We start from the raw sequence: 16,749 nt of genomic DNA, 5'->3' as shown, positions 1-16,749 counted from the left end.
CCAACTTATATTTATAGAGTAAATCAGTAAATAAGGGTTTCCTAGTTTCCTAATATGCCTAGTTAATCTAAGAAACATGATAATACGTATCTAATAATAATAGTAGATTATTATAAAAAATGGTCGCGGCTTTGGAGAATAAAGAAAATTCTCCAGGGAATAAAGACTTTTCTTAAAACTAGTCAAATAAGATTGACTTTTATGTTTCTTTTTTTATTGCTAAGGGGCTTCTAATTTTAGAAGATGCTATAAAAAAAAAGGCTCCTTCATCTCATCAACTCTCTCTACCACCTCATCATCTTCTTCGACGAAGGTCGCCGGCCCTTCAAACATAAAAAAAAAAAGAATTTTTTTTTTCTCTTCCTCTCTCTCTCTAACACTCCGGCGAAGGGAGACCTTCGCCGGAGGTCTGGTCTGTCCACGAATAGACCAGATCCGGTCTGTCCACGAACAGATCCAGTCTGTTCGTGGACAGACCAGACCTCCGTCGAAGGGACCTTCGCCAGAGTGTTAGAGAGAGAGAGAGCGGAAGATTTTTTTTTATGTTTGAAGGTCGCCGCTCGGAAAATTGGTCGGTCGGCGACCTTCTCCGGAGAGGATGATGAGGTGGCGAGAAGATGAAGTGGCAGAGAGAACAAATGAGATGGAGGAGAACTTTCAAAAAAATGTATTCTGTATTCCCCATAAAAATTTATTTCCCGGAGAATTTTCAAAAAAATCTGGATCGCCCCGCGAATTTATTCTCCGGAGAATTTTCTTTATTCCCAAAGCCGCGACCTAAAAAATATCCTGAATATATGAAACTCAATCTTTTGAATCTTTTATGATTTTGAATATCTTCAAATATCTTTAGACTTTGCTTGATCATAAGATTTCGTCTCTCCATGTCATTACTGATATCAAACCAATAGCGATTCATACAAACTAAATATTCTAATCGATCATTTGGCCAAAAAAATAATTTTAATTTAATGAATTTATTTGTATCTACTTCACTTATTACATACATATCCCTATAAACTTTTTAAGAATCTTTTGTTAAGTATATTGGTACTCTGAACTTCATAAATTTAACAATTGGAGATCAAGCATGTAGAAAGGTCAATTTGTTGAGGATAGTTCTTCAATCTGTCTTAGCCAATGTCACAGCCTTTGTGATTGTTATCCGCTTGATAAGTTTATTTGACCTTGGGTCTACATAGAAATTAAATATGTATATATATCGAGGGCCATGAATAAACCTACTTCCCAACCATAATTCTGCTCCATGCAGACCAACATTTATTATTTTTTCAAAAGTGAAAAAAAAAATCTAGGGTTTAATTTAATATATAGCCCAATGATGAAGTCATTTTCTTGGCCAATAGTAATTTCTTAATTCACATCTAAAGAGCACCAAACATCAACACACACATACAATGGTAGTGCCTAACCAATAAACTTAAGAGTACAGTGGCAATATACATGACACACCAAATTTACAAACTAAAACTTAATATAGTTATATTTCTTAGTTCTTGTACCTTTAGAGGTCTGAGTTATTTGGAACTTGTATGTTAAGATCGAATAATGCCATTTTTCAGGTATTTATGGAGAATTTAGTATAGGTTCAGCTACGTACTATTATAGTTACATTCAATTGAAGAAATTATGTTCGTTTTACTTTCATCACTATAGATGGAATATAACCCTTAAATTTGGTTTGCTTTCAAATTGTTTTTATTTCTAAAGTTTTCAACGTTGACATCAAAATATGCCTTCGTGCATATGTAGTTTATATTCAAATTTAATTGAGGAGAGTAAATTTGTTCGAGTCTTTGCCTTGTATATTAGTGGGCAAAATTTGTATTTTGCTATTCGACGTTTTATGAACTTTTAAAGGTCTCTAATTTCAATACCACCAATTTGAAAAATTTATGAAATCATGCTGGGGCAAATTTCTATAGGTTGGTCCATGGATCCTTTGAGCCTTGGGAACAAAGGAAGATGTAGCTTAAGGGTAAGAAGGCCAAAGCTCTCACCTTCCCAACGCGCTCGAGTCTCATCTTTATCCAAACACGTGAAATTGCAACAAAAATCTCGAATGCCAATCCTTTTTGAAGCTCGAATGATGAGGTAGGTGTTTTCATGTACATAAATATAAGTTCCAAGTGAAGTGATTGTTTCTTTATATTCTTTTCTTGCCATTTCGCAAAAAGATTAGTTTAGGCTTTCTATGGTAAGAACCACGCAATGTCACTTGAGGGTAATTAGGGATAGTATATCGGCAAGAAATTGGACGGATAAATTGAATGTCGCAATATCGTGTACATGCATTATCATCGGGTCCATCGGTGTCTTCTTAAAAATCTGGCTGCATTTTGTTCTCTTGCTCATAATGTCTTTTGTTGTATATATTATGATATTTTTGTGTGTATCTGAGTACTTTACTATGTATTTATATAAGTTAAATATGATTTGACGGAGTATTTCAAAAAAAACTCTTGTTCTTCAAACTTAGTTTAACACTCACAACCACGTCCGACTAAGGATAAAATTTAGCCTGTACCCGTAATCTAATCTTCTACTATAGGGGTATTAGAAAAAATAGGTTACCCGTTAGATGCAATGTCTAGGTTTTGGTTAGTTTTAGGTCGATCACTTTAATAGCATTACAATTTACCCATAACCTACCATGGAAGAATAAGAGATAGATGGAGAATAACTTTAGATTTGTCACTCATTGATAGTTTTATGACTTCCATATGAATGTAAAAGAAATGTAGAAATACAATTTTGTGGAAGATGGATGTAGTGCTCATCTTAAGAGATTAAACACCATTCCCAAGTGAGACTTTTTAGAACTGTGAGGGTCAGTATTGTCAAAGTGCATTATCACTAGTATCCAAAAGATTAGTCGGTATCATCATCTTTTTAACCATATAGATTTTTATTTTGTTCGAATATTTTATTTCTAATTACCCATTATCTCGTAGGTTTGTTAATTAAGTCATTTATAAATGTAAACAAGGTGCAATTTGTGCAAAATAGTTTCAATTTGTCTAGAGGAACCCAATGAAATCTTAGTGTTCATGAAAATCCCAGAGCATCTCAAATCAAAACTCAACAAAATCTCTTAACACACTAAATTTTTTAAAAATTAATTAGGTGTCATTTCCATTTTCCGAGATGAGTGGGTTTGTTTTTAATGTTGAGTGGATAATTAAAATCCTCGAGAAAAATCTCAAATATTAAGTATTTTTTTTTAGACATCTTAGAATTAAATGCTACTACATCATCTCAAGATCCAATTGAGTTCGGCATTGGAGAATTTTTTATAATACAGTAAAACACTAAAAAAAATCTTAGATGAGTATTATAGTTTTTCAATCTGAGTCTTGCATTTAGAAAATCGGGGGCCTAGAATATGAAGTACCCATCGGTATCCAAATCCGGCTCAAGTCCTACAGGTAGACCGTGCTATGGGTGGCCCTAGTATGGGCACTGCCCATGAGGTTGGGTACATTATAAAGAGATTAGAAAAAGGACATTTCTTACTGCAATAGTAGAGAGATCTCTTATCAATTTCTTTATATTTTCTTCTCTCTCAGCCATGCTGTATGTAGTAAGGTAGAGAGAGAGAGAGAGAGAGAGAGAGAGAGAGAGGTTGGTCGACTACCCTACCCAACTCCCAGTCAGCTGCTATCTAACCAAAAGCAGTAAACCAACAACAAAATTGGCTTTCTTACAAAATTGTGGAGCTTTTTAAGCCATGGGATTTCAAATCAAAAATTGAGATCATTTAGAGAGAGAAAGAGAAAGAGAGGAATTGAGGAGGGTAGTTGGGAACTACTACAGAAGAAGGGTTCGATTGAAAACACGTGCACTCTCTCATTAAAGCCGTTAAACTTCCCCTTTCTCCTTCTCTCTCTCCCTCACTAAATTTGCTTGCTTCTTCACACACAGAAGCACATTTATACATAACTGTGTTCTTCCGTGTTTGGTCTGCTAACTTCTTGAATTATAATGCTTGGTTGCAACAAAGGGGATCACAAAGAAATCTAATTTGGGTTTTTTGAGATCCTCCCTGTTAATTATTGCTCTTTTCTGAGGTTAGTCCATTGAATCTCATTTGCATTTACTTTTCTTTTTGGTTTTCAGAGTTTTTTTGTTTCAGTTTGATTGTGGGTTTTGGATTTGAGTCTTGTTTGTACTGGAAAATTAGTGTGGAAAGTTTGATTATGGGTTTTTGAAGATCTGAGTTACTCTTCAATTGGGGTTCTTTAACTCTTGTTTGAGTTTCAGTTTTAAGAGTACTTCTTCTTATGAAATTTTTAGATGGATCAACTTCAAATTCACCAGTTTTCTAGCTACCCATTTCATTTTATTTGCTTAATGGGATTTTATTTTGAGAGAGAGAGAGAGAGAGAGAGTAGTTGTTCTATTTTATACCCAATTAAGATGAACTTAGATTTTTTTTTTTTGTTGGGTAGGCAAAGGTTTGGTAGCTTCTTGAACACTATTGAGTTGAATTGAACTTTATCTACCCACAAGTAGAAGATAATTATAGAATCATAGCATATATAAGCATCAAACATTCATAATTCACTATGATTAAGTTTTGTTATACTACTGATTTGTTCCTAAACCTAAAGAAAGTTTTGTTTTGTTGATTGTTTGGTGATTTTGTAAATTAAGCATGTCTGAAGCCCTTAACAGTACAAGCATGGCTGAAATTTGGCGCGGGAATGGGATTATAAATGGAACTACCCAGATCAGGAATCCTGCTACTTTATCCAAAGTTGATGACTTTTGTGTAGCATTTGGCGGAGAAAAGCCTATCCGCAGTATCTTAATTGCTAACAATGGAATGGCAGCAGTTAAGTTCATTCGTAGTATTAGAACATGGGCTTATGAAACATTTGGAACTGAAAAAGCAATCTTGCTGGTTGCAATGGCAACTCCGGAGGACATGAGAATCAATGCTGAACATGTTAGAATTGCTGATCAGTTTGTAGAAGTACCTGGTGGAACCAACAACAACAATTATGCAAACGTTCAGCTCATTGTAGAGGTGGGTTCATATTTAAGCTCTATTAGATAAATCGATCATACTAAATTATGTATCAAATAGAAACAGAAACTCTAAACAATTGGTCACGACTTAGTAATTATAATCGCATCGATGATCAATAATCTTCTCCATAATGGATCAGGAAAAGAGTTTGGAACAGTTAGTATTTCAAATTTTTTATCTCTTAATGTTTGAATTAGTTCTTAATTTGTAAGAAAATAAGGATGATATGAGCCTTTGCTATTGGCAATTTGAGAGAACTTAGAATTCCATTTCCTGCCACTTCTTAAGTTGCTAAAAATGTCACACGAAAGACAAATCCGCTATTAACAGTTTGAGAATAAGTTTCGACTTTCATCCTTTCAATACGCATGTTTCTTAGCAACCTCGGTTGGTCTTAGACATTAAGAGTTGTAGTTGAAAATTGAAATAAAGTTTGAACGTTGTTGACCTCTACGTAGCCATTGATATGCTCACTGGTAATGTTTCGATAACCACAGATGGCAGAGATAACACATGTTGATGCCGTTTGGCCTGGATGGGGCCATGCATCTGAGAACCCCGAGCTACCCGATGCACTGGATGAAAAGGGAATCATATTTCTAGGTCCCCCAGCTTCATCAATGGCGGCACTAGGAGACAAGATTGGGTCATCTCTGATTGCTCAAGCAGCAGGAGTCCCTACACTCCCATGGAGTGGTTCACATGTAATTTTCTCCCACTATCTTCCTCTGGAATTTGTTTTGATGATCTACTCCAAGACTTGGTTGTCCTTAATGAAATTTCCTCTTCTAGGTGAAAATTCCTCCAGATAGTAGTTTGGTATCTATCCCTGATGATATATATCGCGAAGCCTGTGTTTCTACAACGGAGGAGGCTGTGGCAAGCTGCCAAGTGATTGGTTACCCTGCGATGATCAAGGCATCTTGGGGCGGTGGTGGTAAAGGTATAAGAAAGGTATGTTTCATACTTTTGTAGATGGTATTAAAGTTTGGCATATTTCATGAAAATGAACAATGTATTTTGGTATAGATGGCCACCGACAAGAAGTTCAGTGTGCAATGTCGTTTTTCTATTACTTCCAGGGAAACCTCTGCCATGTTCTACATTAATAGTGATTTCGACCCAAATATTATAAACACGTGCGGATATGTAAGGGCATTGGGACATATTCGATTTACAAAATGTAATAAATTACTTTACCTGGTTGAAAACTAGATTATCTTGTTCAAAAAAACAAATTGTTAAAAAAACACTGTAATGTTTATTCTGAATCAAATTTCATGGGGTGACAAATTCTGTCAGTAACTAAGACAAATGGCTTTTTGTATTTTCTCTAAAAACTCTTACCTTCATATACAAGTTTGAACAAAATCCCACTAATTTCATCTCTATACACCATCATTATTGTTATAATATGTAGCCTGCTAAATGTTATATATGCTTCTTTTATTATTTGCTAGCTCTCTCATAAAAATATGTCCACCATTTACACGTTATTTCTATTATTTCTATGAATGTGTCATAAATTTCAACACTACCTGAAATATGCCATCAGATATTTCGGCTTCCAAGAAGGACAAAGTTATTGAAACCAAAATATATTACCTTGCTTCTAATGTCAAGAAATCATGTCTATCTGATCAGCAGTAGAGTGCCAATGTCATATTTGATGAGGATTTAGTGCAAAATGCAGAAAGCATTTTAGTAGGAAAATTTCGAGTAGTACTATAACATCTTTCTGCAACTTTACTTGAATTTACGTTTGGCTAACTCTATCTTCGAAACTTTATGGAATCCTTCTATTTCATATTACAGGTTCACAATGATGATGAGGTAAAAGCTTTGTTTAAGCAAGTTCAGGGAGAAGTTCCTGGTTCTCCAATTTTTATAATGAAGGTTGCTTCACAGGTAAGACTTCCTTAATATTCCACTCCATTTAGCTGAATACATTAAACATGTTGCAAGTATTTGATTCCTCTCTGAGAACGGGTTGGGTTTCTTTACTTAGAGCCGACACTTGGAAGTTCAGTTACTTTGCGATCAACATGGAAATGTTGCAGCTTTGCATAGCCGTGATTGTAGTATTCAGAGGCGGCATCAAAAGGTGCAGTTTTATGTTAGAGATATGGAAATATGAGTTTCATTCTTCTTATTTATACAACTATTAACATGCCAGTTTTATGTCCAATAGATTATTGAGGAGGGCCCGATTACTGTAGCACCGATTGAGACAGTGAGGGAGCTTGAACAGGCGGCTAGAAGGCTAGCTAAGTCTGTGAACTATGTTGGGGCTGCTACTGTTGAGTATTTATACAGTATGGAGACTGGCGAATACTATTTCTTAGAGCTCAACCCAAGGTTACAGGTTCGGCCAGACTTCAGTAATTGTCGTTTTAAGTCATTAATTGCCTTTTTTCCTTTCTTTCTAAATCTATCACCAACTATTTCTATAGGTGGAGCATCCAGTAACGGAGTGGATAGCTGAAGTAAATTTACCAGCAGCTCAAGTTGCGGTTGGGATGGGGATTCCTCTCTGGAGAATTCCTGGTATGGTCTTATATAGAACTGTTAATACTTTCCCTTGACCTCATTACATATTGTAATGCCCTTTCTTCTCTTTCAGAAATAAGGAGATTTTATGGGAAGGACCGTAATGGAGGAAATGAAGTTGCCACACCGTTCGATTTTGACAAAGCTCAGTCTGTAAGACCGAAAGGTCATTGTGTTGCTGTTCGCGTAACAAGTGAAGACCCAGATGATGGTTTCAAGCCTACTAGTGGGAAAGTGCAGGTCGGTCTTTCTGAGTTCTGTGAAGCACACTCCTTTAGTTTTTTTCACTTCTGTGATGAACCAAACTTGAATTATGATTGCTCGCAGGAACTTAGTTTTAAAAGTAAGCCAAATGTGTGGGCATACTTCTCTGTTAAGGTATATATCTTCAGACAAACTTTAAGGTTGTGGCACCACTTGATTGTTATCCTTAGTAGAGACTGACATAGTTAACGTTTTTATTTGCAGTCTGGAGGAGGTATCCATGAATTCTCGGACTCTCAATTTGGTAAGTTGTGTCGCCTGGAGTACTTAAATATTTGATTGCGCCCAATAAACTTGACTATTTTGCATCGATTTGATATAAAACTGAGTTGATTTCTTCATCAAGAGTCAAGACTTATAACTCATTTGTTAGAATTATTATGCTTTCTGTTGCTGTAACTATTCCTAAGTCGGTATATTTTTTCTAGGGCATGTCTTTGCGTTTGGTGAGTCAAGAGCTATAGCTATAGCAAATATGGTTCTTGGGCTTAAGGAGATCCATATCCGGGGAGAAATTCATACAAACGTCGATTACACAGTAGATCTTTTACATGTAAGTACGCGGCACAGTAGTCGAGTTTTCATTAATCTGAAAAAAACTCATCTAATATCACCAATACGTTTTGGCAGGCATCAGAATACAGAAACAACAAGATCCATACTGGTTGGTTGGACAGTAGAATCGCCATGCGCGTTAGAGCTGAGAGACCTCCTTGGTACATCTCAGTGGTTGGAGGAGCTCTATATGTACGAAAAATTTAATTTAATTTAATTTAGTCCTCTATTAGAGATTGAAGTTTGTCGCGTGCTTTATATTTGCGTTTTTAATGGTTAGACATAATCACTGAATTCTTTCTTGTTCACCCTTGGACCTTTAAAGAAAGCTTCAACCAGCAGCACAACCATGGTATCGGACTATGTAGGTTATCTTGAGAAGGGGCAGATCCCACCCAAGGTACTGTGTTATACTTCAAACCTTCTAAGTTCATCATTGAGTTTGGGGTGTCTTTTTCTGTTATTTGTCTGTACTAGTTATATAAATATATCTCCTGAAATGCAGCACATATCACTTGTCAACTCTCAAGTCTCTTTAAATATCGAAGGGAGCAAGTATACGGTAGCTTTTCTTAACAACCTTGACAGTGATTAAATCTTTTCATCTTATTGAGTAATTACTGCTTTACTGAGTCTATGCGAGGTTTTCCCTTAGGTTGACATGGTAAAGGGAGGACCAGGAAGCTATAAATTGAGGATGAATCAGTCTCAGATTGAATCCGAAATACATACTTTGCGCGATGGTGGTCTTTTGATGCAGGTAAGCAATTTTTGTGTTATTTTTATCTTTATATTTAAGTTTTTGGAAAATTGGAAGGTGAGTTTGGTATTGAACATTTTTTAAGCTCTGAATTTCTTATTGATAACGGATAACAGTTGGATGGAAGCAGTCACGTGATATATGCAGAGGAAGAGGCAGCTGGAACCCGCCTTCTAATAGATGGGAGGACTTGTCTGTTACAGGTAACCTGAAACTTTTTTCTTACTTCTCAGTTTATGTGTTTCCGGCTGGCTCATACTTCGGAATGAGAAAAATGCATTTCTTAATTTCCAGAATGATCACGATCCATCAAAGTTAGTAGCAGAGACACCATGTAAACTGCTTCGTTTTCTAGTCCCAGATGGTGGTCATGTGGAAGCTGATATGCCATATGCAGAAGTTGAAGTTATGAAGATGTGTATGCCGCTTCTGTTACCTGCTTCTGGAGTTATCCATTTCAAGATATCTGAAGGCCAAGCTATGCAGGTAAGTCTTCTGTAAAAGTTCCCTTGTAGTCTCTCTCTCTCTCTCTCTCTCTCTCTCTCTATCTCTCTCTCTCTCTCTTATTGTCCTAATTTTGATTGAGGAACCACTTCTATTGCAGGCTGGTGATCTTATTGCAAGGCTTGATCTGGATGATCCAACAGCTGTAAGGAAAGCTGAACCTTTTCATGGGAGCTTCCCCCTCCTAGGACCTCCAACTGCAGTGTCTGGGAGAGTTCATCAGAGATGTGCTGCAAGTTTAAATGCTGCTCGAATGATTCTTGCAGGCTATGAGCACGACATCAATGAAGTAACTACCTACTTCGCAATATTGCAATCCTAAAGATTGGAGTTTTGATATGTACATGTTTATGCATGAATCTTTTTGTCTTTCTAAAAGAAGACCAGAAACCAGCTATTTCACAACAAAAATAAATCAATTGTCTCTGCTCTTACCAAGTTGACAATAGTCTGATTGACAAGTTTCAAATCCATTTCAGGTTGTACAAGATTTGCTCAACTGTCTGGACAGTCCAGAACTCCCTTTTCTTCAGTGGCAAGAGTGTATGGCAGTCCTGGCAACCCGTCTTCCAAAAGATCTAAAAAATGAGGTTTATTTTCGTTTCCTTCTCTTACCTTAGCTTGACCTTATTCCTTTAAATTAGAACCTGGAATCTATCTTACATGCTTAAATCCTTTGTGATATTCAGTTGGACGCAAAATACAAGGAGTACGAGGGGATCTCTAGCTCTAAAAAGAATATCGATTTCCCCACCAAATTGCTGCGAGGTGTTCTAGAGGTTAGTCCCACTTTCTCGTTATCTAATTTCATGTTTTTCTTCTAAAAGGGTATATTCGTGATATTTGGTGGAGCTTTTTATGCTGCAGGCTCATATATCATCTTGTCCGGATAAAGAAAAAGCTACCCAGGAAAGGCTTTTAGAACCTCTGATGAGTCTTGTTAAGTCTTATGAGGGTGGACGGGAGAGTCATGCCCGTGTCATTGTCCAGTCACTCTTTGAGGAATATCTGTCAGTTGAAGAACTCTTTAGTGACAATATCCAGGTAAGCTTTTCGATAAAACTTAATAGCACCCCATCACTTTTTTTTCCTTCGCTCCTTTCCCTGGTTTTGGTTGTGAATCGAATAATGTTTCCTTTTTTCAGGCTGATGTGATTGAACGTCTCCGACTTCAATATAAGAAAGATCTTCTAAAGATTGTGGACATAGTGCTCTCTCATCAGGTTCGTATTCATATTATATATGTACCTACATATGAATGACCACATAGGAAAATGTTCTCCTAATAGATAATGTCATGGTATGAAATTTTGACATGTTCACCGCACTATTTTATGTTTCTAGCCACCAACAGGATTTCTACATGTCTTTTTGTGATTATTTTGGTTGAAACGGCTGTTTTTTTCTAGCATGAATTTGAGCGATACACTTTTCATATTCTGCAGGGGGTTCGTAGTAAAAACAAGCTAATTTTGAGACTCATGGAAGCAATGGTTTACCCAAATCCTGCAGGGTACAGGGAGAAACTGATCCGATTCTCTGTTCTTAACCATACAAGTTATTCTGAGGTTTGGAACTCAGTTGTGCAAGTTTACTAGGAGTTGTTCTTCATTTCCTTGTATTTATCATTAATCTAGACGAAAGTGTAAGCCCCAACTAAGATACGAAACGATGTTCTATAGGTTGCACTAAAAGCCAGTCAATTACTTGAACAAACAAAGTTGAGTGAGCTTCGTTCGAGCATAGCTAGAAGCCTATCAGAGTTGGAGATGTTTACAGAGGAAGGTGAACATTTAGATACCCCCAGGAGAAAAAGTGCAATTAATGAAAGAATGGAGGATCTTGTTAGTGCTCCTCTTGCAGTTGAAGACGCTCTTGTGGGTCTCTTCGATCACGGTGACCACACTCTTCAGAGACGGGTTGTCGAAACTTATATTCGCAGGCTCTATCAGGTAATATGAAATTGACCTTCAAAGATTCTCTTCTGATTACCGAATCCAATTTTAAATACTCATTTGTCGATATTTTCATCTATTCCAGCCATACCTTGTGAAAGAAAGTGTAAGAATGCAGTGGCATAGATCTGGTCTTATTGCCTCATGGGAGTTCTACGAAGAACACATCGAACGAAGGGATGCATTGGAAGACCAAATACCTCCAAAACCAACAGTTGAGAAACATATTGAGAGGAAATGGGGAGCCATGGTTATTGTTAAATCTCTCCAGTTCTTGCCAATGGCAATTAGTACGGTTTTGAAGGAAACTACTCATGGTTCCCATGACATGATAGCAAATGGGTCCTCTACGGAACCAGTTAGTCATGGAAACATGCTACATATTGCAGTGGTGGGAATCAACAACCAGATGAGCTTGCTTCAAGATAGGTATATGCCGCTTCCATTGCTTTTCAAGTTGTATGAACTCCATCATATTGTGATGCAACTTTTTCTAGGGTGCTGTTTAGGACTTTGAGATATGGGTTTGATTCTGGTTAAGCTTAAATCTACAAAGATTGTAGTTTGCACTTGATCAGTGTTCTGTACCCTTCAGCTCAATACTCAATTGCACCTTAAATTGATGGAAAAGGATCTTATGCATTGACATAAGTTGTATATCTTGTTGTCAAATCTTCCCAATCGTTTTTACCACCTTTAAAAGCATATGATAGAGTTCTAAGATAAATCACTTTTTACTTTTTGGCATCCGTTTCTTGAAGCTTCTAGTAAATCTGATACTAGTTTGTGTACTTCACAGTTTTTCAAGATTTTCATGTATTTAAGCGATTGGTATATCAACTTTAAGCTTCAAATATCCTCGAGTAAATGTTATTTACATGTGAAAGAAAATATTAAATTCTTCTATAAATACCTTCTGCTCATCTTTTTGCAGTGGTGATGAGGACCAGGCTCAGGAGAGAATAAATAAACTGGCGAAGATCCTCAAAGAGAAGCAAGTTGGCTCTGCTCTTCGATCTGTAGGTGTTGGGGTTATTAGCTGTATAATACAGAGAGATGAAGGGCGTCCGCCTATGAGGCACTCCTTCCATTGGTCTCTTGAAAAGCTCTATTACGAAGAAGAGCCTCTAATGCGTCACCTGGAACCACCACTTTCCATTTTTCTGGAACTGGTTTGTAATCTACATAAGGGAAGTTTTATAAGGCCTCCCCAATTTTGTTAAAAGGCCTCCCCATGAACCATTTTACTTGTTAAGTTATCACTGAGGGGAGGCCTTTTAACAAAAATGAGGGGGCCCTATAAAATTTCCCTCTACATAATCACTTCTTCTTTCAATATCATCGTGAATGAGCCTTTGACTGACTTGCACTTGGTCCTCATTGATTATTATGATGCAGGAAAAGCTAAAAGGGTACGAGAAAACACAGTATACCCCGTCACGAGATCGTCAATGGCATCTATACACTGTTATGGACAAACCCCAACCTATTCAAAGGATGTTTCTCCGTACTCTAGTTAGGCAATCAAACACAAACGAAGGGTTCTTGGCATTTCAAGGTCTGGACTTGGGAAAAGAACAACCAGCTTTGTCTTTCACGTCAAAAAGCATCTTGAGGTCCTTGATGACTGCGCTAGAAGAATTGGAACTACATGGACATAATGCAACTGTGCGACCTGATCATGCCCATATGTACCTTTGCATCTTACGAGAACAACAACTTGATGATCTCGTGCCATACCCAAGGTGCATGATTTCTTCTTCTTTTATTTCTTAAGAGAAAAGGAAAAGAAAATTGTAGTTACACCTTTCATTTGGTCTCACATTTGAAGCATATCTATCAGGAGAACTAACCTAGTCGATGGCCAAGAAGAAGCTGAAGTTGGGATGGTCTTGGAAACACTGGCGCATGAAATCCATGAGATTGTTGGTGTCCGAATGCATCGTCTAGGTGTTTGTGAGTGGGAGGTGAAGCTCTGGATGCCGTCTGTAGGACTTGCTAGTGGTGCCTGGAGAGTTGTAGTTACAAACGTGACAGGCCAAACTTGTACTGTTCATGTAAGTTCATTTACTCTTCCTGTTGAATAAATCAATTATACCTTTATCGTTTGTTGCTATTCGTTTTAGTTTGATTAAGCTTCATTATGCAGGTATATCGAGAAGTAGATGATACCAGCAAACGTGAAGTGGTTTACTCAACCTTCTCCCCTCAGGGTCCACTTCATGGTGTTCCAGTAAACGCTCGTTATCAGCCTTTGGGGGTGCTCGCAAGAAAACGGCTTTTAGCAAGAAAAAGTAACACCACTTACTGTTACGATTTTCCACTGGTGAGGCTTCAATTCTTCATTTTTCATAAAAGACTGCTTAACAACCTAATTTCTTACCAAGTAAAAATAATAAAATTCTGCAGGCATTTGAGAGAGCCTTACAACAGTCATGGGCATCTCAGTTCCCTGGTAAACCCAAAAATAAAGCTCGTATTAAAGTCACGGAGATCATGTTTGAAAACAAACAAGGTGCTTGGGGCACTCCTCTTGTTTCTGTGGAGCGCCCACCAGCACTCAATGACGTGGGGATGGTGGCTTGGAGCATGGAAATGTCTACTCCTGAGTTCCCTAACGGAAGAACTATTCTAATCATCGCAAATGACGTCACCTTCAAAGCCGGTTCTTTTGGTCCAAGAGAGGATGCCTTTTTCCTTGAAGTAAGCAATCTAGCTTGTGATAAAAAACTACCTCTTATTTATTTGGCAGCAAATTCCGGTGCCCGTATTGGGGTAGCTGAGGAAGTTAAAGCTTGCTTTAAAGTCGGATGGTCCGACGAATTAAACCCCGACCGTGGATTTCAATATGTATATTTAACCCCTGAAGATTATACAAGTCTTGGATCTTCCGTGATTGCACATGAGTTGAAGCTCCAAAGTGGAGAAACCAGATGGGTCATAGATACAATTGTGGGAAAAGAGGATGGCTTAGGAGTTGAGAACTTGACGGGAAGTGGAGCCATTGCTGGTGCATATTCCCGAGCTTACAGAGAGACGTTTACATTGACCTATGTGACAAGTCGAACGGTTGGTATTGGTGCCTATCTGGCTAGGTTAGGTATGCGGTGCATCCAACGGCTAGACCAGCCTATAATCTTGACGGGCTTTTCAGCACTAAACAAACTTCTTGGACGTGAAGTATATAGTTCTCATATGCAACTTGGTGGTCCTAAAATCATGGCTACCAATGGGGTTGTTCATTTAACAGTTTCAGATGATCTGGAAGGTGTTTCAGCAATCTTGAAGTGGCTTAGTTATGTACCACCGTGTGTTGGTGGACCTCTACCCATTTTAAGCCCATCAGACCCTACCAGCAGGCCCGTTGAATATTTACCTGAAAACTCATGCGATCCTCGTGCTGCAATTTGTGGTGTTCAAGCTAGTAATGGAAGATGGCTTGGGGGAATTTTCGACAAAGATAGTTTTGTTGAGACTCTAGAAGGTTGGGCAAGAACTGTAGTTACAGGAAGATCGAAACTTGGAGGCATCCCAGTCGGAATTGTTGCTGTTGAAACACAAACTGTGATGCAAGTTATTCCTGCAGATCCAGGTCAGCTTGATTCCCATGAGAGAGTTGTCCCTCAAGCGGGACAAGTCTGGTTCCCTGATTCTGCCACGAAAACATCTCAAGCACTACTAGATTTTAACAGAGAAGAACTTCCGCTTTTTATCATGGCAAACTGGAGAGGCTTCTCTGGTGGCCAGAGGGATCTTTTCGAAGGTATTCTTCAAGCAGGATCTGCCATTGTTGAGAACCTTCGAACTTATAATCAACCCGTGTTTGTTTACATTCCTATGATGGGAGAACTTCGTGGCGGAGCTTGGGTTGTTGTTGATAGTAAAATCAACCCGGACCATATCGAGATGTATGCTGAGAAAACTGCAAAGGGAAATGTCCTTGAGCCAGAAGGAATGATCGAAATCAAGTTCAGGACGAAGGAACTTTTGGATTGTATGGGTAGGCTGGATCAACAGCTGATCACTCTGAAGGAAAAACTTCAAGAAGCTAAGAACAATGGAGTCTTAGAAGCCATTGAATCTCTGCAAAAACAGATAAAGTCCCGTGAGAAGCAGCTCTTACCAGTTTATACTCAAATTGCTACTCGATTTGCTGAGTTGCATGATACCTCCTTCAGGATGGCTGCGAAAGGAGTAATCAAAGAAGTTGTTGACTGGGCGAACTCTCGAACTTTCTTCTACAAAAGATTAAACAGGAGAGTTGCAGAAGGATCGTTAATCCGAACTGTGAGAAATGCTGCTGGGGATCAGTTATCTCATAAATCAGCCATGGATTTGATCAAGAACTGGTTTCTCACTTCTCGACCTTCAAAAGATAACGAGGATTCTTGGTTAGATGATGAAGCTTTCTTCTCATGGAAGGATGATCCCAAGAACTACGAGGATCGACTGAAGGAACTAAGAGTACAGAAAGTAATGCTTCAACTATCAAATCTTAGTGAATCAAACTCAGATTTGCAAGCTCTTCCTAATGCTCTCACTGCACTTTTGGACAAGGTAAATAATTCGGTAACTTTTCGTCACATTTCACAACAATTTATTCATTTTTTTTAAATTCCAAAAACCATTTGGTATAATTGTCGAAACCCATTTCAGGTAGAACCATCAAGTCGGGTTCAGTTGATCGAGCAACTCCGAAAGGTGCTAGATTGATAACAGGTGCAAGAAAATATAACTAGAAGTTGGTTCTCTGCAATCAACTTCTCTTACTATTTATTGTCGTTGTAGAATATTGTTTATTAATTTATCAGAAAGTGGAAACCATCGAACGTATAGCCCTTTCCTCTTGATCTAATAATGTCATGACTGCCATGACAATGGAGGTGGGTTTTTATTTTGGTACTCAAAAAAACTGTAAATTTCGGTAGTCTTGGTTTAGACTTAGAGGTAGAATTTGTTCGTATATTCTGGGTTTGATTCAATCTCTTTAGCTACATTGTTTCTAAAGGAAGTCCTCAGTATGTCCAATGTTCATGAGTTTCAGCTATGGGTATTGTGAGAATGGATCAGTTTGACTTATAAATAATATTATCACAGTTTAGTAT

General features: G+C 37.8%; 1 protein-coding gene across 2 annotated transcripts; it reads left to right on the top strand.

Moving 5' to 3' along the window:
- The first annotated feature begins 1,415 nt into the window (after positions 1–1,415).
- On the top strand, positions 1,416–16,748 carry LOC147567066 (acetyl-CoA carboxylase 1-like). 2 transcript variants are annotated; one of them, XM_086653676.1, is made up of 33 exons: positions 1,416–1,583; positions 1,947–2,115; positions 4,678–5,053; positions 5,554–5,760; positions 5,849–6,010; positions 6,872–6,964; positions 7,065–7,160; positions 7,248–7,421; positions 7,510–7,603; positions 7,680–7,846; positions 7,934–7,984; positions 8,075–8,114; positions 8,299–8,423; positions 8,501–8,617; positions 8,751–8,825; positions 8,931–8,987; positions 9,081–9,185; positions 9,302–9,388; positions 9,480–9,671; positions 9,790–9,978; positions 10,169–10,279; positions 10,379–10,468; positions 10,557–10,733; positions 10,835–10,912; positions 11,135–11,257; positions 11,372–11,641; positions 11,730–12,073; positions 12,579–12,816; positions 13,043–13,389; positions 13,488–13,701; positions 13,794–13,970; positions 14,054–16,201; positions 16,301–16,748. In XM_086653676.1, exons 2-33 carry the CDS (start codon positions 1,955–1,957, stop codon positions 16,355–16,357), a joined length of 6,942 nt encoding a protein of 2,313 aa, XP_086509802.1. In that variant the 5' UTR covers positions 1,416–1,583; positions 1,947–1,954; the 3' UTR covers positions 16,358–16,748. The 2 variants fall into 2 exon arrangements, with proteins under 2 accessions (XP_086509802.1, XP_086509803.1); XM_086653677.1 differs by lacking the exons at positions 1,416–1,583; positions 1,947–2,115 and adding an exon at positions 3,463–4,091.
- Position 16,749: the final 1 nt, after the last annotated feature.

Source organism: Eschscholzia californica, unplaced genomic scaffold (assembly GCF_041429995.1).
Source record: "Eschscholzia californica isolate CP2 unplaced genomic scaffold, dmEscCali1.0.p SCAF_1, whole genome shotgun sequence".
In the NCBI taxonomy this organism is placed as follows: domain Eukaryota; kingdom Viridiplantae; phylum Streptophyta; class Magnoliopsida; order Ranunculales; family Papaveraceae; genus Eschscholzia; species Eschscholzia californica.
The sequence above is the reverse complement of the archived record's forward strand: the minus strand, read 5'-3'. Positions and strand labels throughout refer to the sequence as shown.